This window comes from Pteropus vampyrus, unplaced genomic scaffold (assembly GCF_000151845.1).
Source record: "Pteropus vampyrus isolate Shadow unplaced genomic scaffold, Pvam_2.0 Scaffold570, whole genome shotgun sequence".
Classification (NCBI taxonomy): Eukaryota; Metazoa; Chordata; class Mammalia; order Chiroptera; family Pteropodidae; genus Pteropus; species Pteropus vampyrus.
The window spans coordinates 496,116-501,235 of record NW_011889351.1 but is presented as its reverse complement, the minus strand read 5'-3'; the positions used below and the strand labels follow the sequence as shown (position 1 = coordinate 501,235).

At 44.7% G+C, this 5,120-nt stretch overlaps 1 protein-coding gene across 1 annotated transcript in view; it reads left to right on the top strand.

Annotated features, from left to right (window-relative positions):
• Nucleotides 1–3,963, top strand: part of PSMB3 (proteasome subunit beta 3) — a 7,922-nt gene extending 3,959 nt beyond the window's left edge. The window contains exons 3-5 of the mRNA XM_023525554.1: nucleotides 1,022–1,363; nucleotides 2,837–2,931; nucleotides 3,851–3,963. Of these exons, the coding sequence (XP_023381322.1) occupies nucleotides 1,022–1,363; nucleotides 2,837–2,931; nucleotides 3,851–3,899 (486 nt within the window). The 3' untranslated portion in view covers nucleotides 3,900–3,963. The remainder of the gene's footprint in view (nucleotides 1–1,021; nucleotides 1,364–2,836; nucleotides 2,932–3,850) is intronic.
• The last annotated feature ends 1,157 nt before the right edge of the window (nucleotides 3,964–5,120 follow it).

Genomic DNA, 5,120 nt, shown 5'->3' with positions numbered 1-5,120 from the left:
ATTCTTACCTGCTATAGCCATGACCTTTCTCTACAAGCCAAACTAAAATTATTGATTTTCCACTAGGATAGGCTCATGCAGTGATTTGCAAAGTTGAGCAATGTGCAGACCCTTTTTAAAGGAACAACTTCTCGTGGACCTCAGAGAATCCATCCCGGCACCTCTGTGAAAGACTGCAGAAAAAGTTAAACACTGACCTTTGGGTGATACCTTGGCAGCAACATAATTGGAAGTACAAAAGCAGGCCCGGAACTACACTACTGTATTTAGTTTTAAGACTGTCACCCAGATAATCCAGGATATTCTTATACTAAATTTATTTTCAGTTTATTGAGAGGAAATACAAAATTTTTAATTTCTTATAGAAATTTATACTGGGGGATCTGTTTGAGAAACACCAGATCAAAGTACCTTATCCCAAACCCTTCTTCTACCTTAAACTTATATTATTTTTAGAATTCTTTTTTATAGAACTATAACTTAAGGTCATGCCTTTATAAATTACTAAGGGCCAATATAAGACATGGGTAATGCTTCTTTACTTACAGTTTCTATTGAGGATAGTGGCCATTAGTTTTCAAGTATTTTACATATAAAAATTTTTAAGATTGATTCTTCTCAAAGCTCAGGGTCTAGAACAAGTTTTTTCTACGCTGCTACTTTCATATTGGCAGACAATGAGAATGACCCAATCCACTGAATATCCCTTTTTGCCTTGCCTTCTAGGAGGCTCAGAACAAAACTTTCTGTTCACTCTTAGTGTCCTATATTTTGTTTTAGTGGTTTCATTTTATTTTTCAGTGTTTTTCCTATCAACTGCCTCAAATTCTTTTTTGAAAGGAGTAGATGTATAAATATGTAAATAGAAGATTGAAGAGACCTGGATTAAGATAAAGAAGATTAGAAGAAAGCAGAATTCCACAAGAAGGGAGGAAGGGAGGGTCAGGGGTGAGAAGGATATGAAAATAAATGTCAGAGAAAAGAAGAATAAAAATCTGAGAGCATTGCCAGATGCCAGTAGAGGGGAAAAGAGTTCATCAAAGCCGGCCACAGGAAAAGGGGTTCTTCTCAAACAGGCCCTCTATTTTCCTCCCCGAGTCTGGGCTACGGCCTCGTCTTTACAGGCCTGAATAGGAAAGTGAGTGTTCTTGAGTTCTGGTTTCTCTCTCTGCTCCTGGCCCACAGGTTTGGTCCCTACTACACCGAGCCAGTCATTGCTGGGTTGGACCCGAAGACCTTTAAGCCCTTCATTTGTTCTCTAGACCTCATTGGCTGCCCCATGGTGACTGACGACTTTGTGGTCAGTGGCACTTGTGCCGAACAGATGTACGGGATGTGTGAGTCCCTCTGGGAGCCCAACATGGTGAGTTGGTGGCATAGAGTGGGGATGGACTCTGAGGTAACCTCCCCTCCTTTGCCATCAGGGAAATACGTGTTTACCTGGCAGGTCATGGGAGAGAATGGTGCAGGTAGGAGAGAAGGCCACAGTTGCTGAGCCAGAAACTCCGTCCACCAGGGCCTTTGGTGTTGGCTGGCTGGCTCCAGGGGAGAGCACCTTCTGTTAGGAGACTCCAGTCAGTTATTTGCTAGAACAACAAATAATTCCTCATACTGGGTTTTCAGGATTCTCACATTCATTCACTGAACAAACATTTAACAAGGTATAGGGCCAGAGGCAGCTCAATGGAATGGGTTCTGGAGCCAGGTTGTCTGGGTTGGAAAACTAGCTCCACCGACCACTTAATGAATTATGTTCTTGGGTAAGTCAGTTTACCGAAGTTTACTTAATGAATTATGTTCTTGGGTAAGTCAGTTTGCCTCCATTTCCTTAGCTGTAAAATGGGGGTAATAATAGAACCTACCTTATGAATGGAGGTATGAGGAAAATACATGAAAAGATTGGAACAGTGCCTGGCAGTGAGTGTTGTCTGCTGTGTCAGCTCTGTCAGGCTCTGGGGAAACCACATAGTCTGTCTTCAAAGGCTTACTGCAGTCTAATGAAGCAAGGCAGATACCCAGATACCTGTCAAAAAGCAATTTGCTAGAAAGAGGAGGAAAGAAAGGGCCTGGTTGGCAGAAAGAACAGCTTGTGCAAAGGTACAGGTGGGGCCCAGTGTGTTCAGAGGCTGGAGAAAGCGCGCTGTGGCTGCTGGAGTGTGGGCAGGATGTGGGGTGAGATGATGATGGACATTGAGGTTGGGATGAGAGACTTTGAAATGCCTCGAATGCTGTGCCAAGGAGTTTTAACTTTTGGCACAGTGTCAAAGGCAGTAAGGAACCTGAGGAACCAGACGCCTGCAGGTAGATGGGACAGGCTATAGTGGTCACTGACAGGAGGCACTGAGGTCCTGAGCAAAGATAGTGGCAGTAGGCGGGTGGGGCAGCCAGAATCTAGAGGACTTAGTCACTTAAAATAGAAGTGAGAGAGGTGGAGATACTGAGGACTCCTGAATTTTCTAGCAAAGCCCAAGATGTAGGATGGAGAATGTATTTGTCATGGCTGGACAGGTTGAGTTTTGAGGTACGTATGGGACACCCAGGGGAAGAGTCCATCAGACATCTGACAGAGCACATGGGAGCCAGATAGGGAGTCTTCTCCCCATTTTACAGAAGAGGAATTGAGACTTAGTGAAGGGAGATGAGACTTGCCCAAGGTCTCACTTGCTGGTCAGTGGAGGAAGTTCAGGGCTTGAACTTTACTACATAACCCTGCTTCCTTCTGAGATGTAGCTGAGGAAACTTCTGGGGACTTTGAGCCTAGGAAAAAGAGTGAAGGAGCCAGACCAAGTTAGGGTCTGAGGCTCTGAGGATAGAAAGGCTTCTGCTCTTTTGGCAGGATCCAGAACACCTGTTTGAAACCATCTCACAAGCCATGCTGAATGCTGTGGACCGGGACGCAGTGTCAGGCATGGGAGTCATCGTCCATATCATGTGAGTGTGAGCTAGGAGTCTAGAAACTTTACAGATACTTCCCTCTCCCCTCCTGCGCAAACACCCCATCTTCCCAGTCCCCTGCTCAGGTGTGAGATAAGAAAGGCATTTGTGGCAGACGGGCGCGATAGCAGAAATCCATGCTTCCCTAAGGCTGGCAGCTGGGAACCTACCCAGATTCCCCTAGCTTCTTATCGGGTGAGGCTCTATGACCTTGAGTCTCCCCCCTTGCTCACAACAGACATTTCTTTCCTTAAGTGTCCCTAAAGTCTCAGGGACCTGTGTGGTGATGAGCCACAGCAGAGCTACTGCAGACTGACCAAAATCCTCAGTGGCTCCCCTCTTCTCTCAGCTCCCACCAGTGTGGAACCCACAACTGTGTCAAGTACTGAGTTCTGGGAACTGTTTTTCAACGCCCAGCCTGCTTCCTAACTGCCATCCCCTTTTTCCTCTTAATTGTTTGGGGCTGTCAACAGGAACCTGATAGGAAGAAGTAGAAGGTGTCCTCCTGGCTGCTTGGGTATATCCCAGAAAAGACATTTGGAACCTTTGGTTATGGGATAGCCTGCTTAATTACCATGAAAAAGAGATTGGACTGACAGAGAATTTACCACCCCAAAGTTCTTTTATGTTCATGGGGTGAAACCCATCACACCTTTCAGTTACTTATTCTCCAGGCCTGGGGGAGTAACTTCCCTTCTTTGGAAGGCTTATAGTCCAGTTCTGAATCATCTCAACTCTTGATGGTCCCACCTGTGAAGAGCCTTCAGCAGTCTCCCCATTTCTCCATTCTCCCCTTCCTCACCCCAGGCTGAGGAAACAAGCTAACATTAATGTAACATGAGCAAAACATGTTAAGACAGCCTTTTGTTCTGCGGTCTAGATAGGTATAGATGTTTGTGACTTTCTCCCTCTGCAGTGAGAAGGACAAAATCACCACCAGGACACTGAAGGCCCGAATGGACTAACTCTCTGTTCCCAGAATCCTTTCTTCTTCTTTTTTTTTAATAAAATCATTTTTCTTTCACTCTAGCTTATTTGTCTTTGTCTTTTAACACAGATCTCTGCCCCAGCTGGGCAGTTGCAAATAACTATTCAGGGTATAGCCCAGCCGCGGCTGTTCTTGACTTGCAGCACACTCTACTGGTACACCAGTGGGGATAATATGTACACATCACTTACGGAGTGCCTGCTATGTGCTAGGCCCTGCACAAAGCGCTGTGTATCTTCTGAAATTCAGTCATCATAACCACGTAAGGTAGTTGATGTATCCTTTTATAAAGGCAGCTAAATAACTTGCTCATGGCCACTTTAATAAATGGTAGCACAAAGATGTAAACCCATGGTTCTATTTGACTTCAAAGCCTAGAATCCTTTTCACTCAGCTGTACTGGAAAACCCTTAAAACTCCCTTCATTGTTTCAGGTAGAAATTTGGCTGGGTACCCACAAATAGTATCCTTATAGATCCGTTCTTAACCTTGGCTGCACATTAGCCACCTGGGGAGCTTCTAAAGCATATTTTGATCCCATCCCTCAAGATTCTGATTTAATTGGCCTCTCAAAGGGGCCTGGGGATCTGTCTTTTCTAAAAGTTCCCAAATAATTGCACTTTTCAACCTGTAGTAGATGCCCTAATAAGCAAGTGGAAATTTTGTATAGCATAGTGGTACCCAAACTTTAGCCTTCATGAGAATCCCTTGGAGGGCTTGTTAAAACAGTTTGATTCAGATCTGCGAAGGGACTTGAGAATTTATATTTCTGATTTCACAGGTGCCGTTTATACTGCTGGTCTGGGACCCCACTTTGAGAACCCTAGACTTTAAGCTAAACATCTAGATGGAGAACCTGAGGTACACGGAGGTAACCTGTTCAAAGTCGGCCACATAGCTAGTTAAGGGAGAGCAGGGACAGGTGTGTCAGGAGTATGGCTCCTGGCCAATGTTGGTTCTACACAGCAGGAGAAATGGGTGAGTGGTTTGTCCATTCCTCAGTGTGTGTAATGACAGATGAAGAACCCCAGTGCCTTGCTCTTAACCATTGCTTATTAAGCACATCTGAAAGTGGGTGACCAGAATCACTGAGTTTGGAGAAACTCAAGCCATACACTGATTTAGCCCAAGCAGCAAGTGAAACGTGGACCAAAACTTTTTAATTCTGAAAAAAATAAAAGGCTCATTTCCAAAGGAC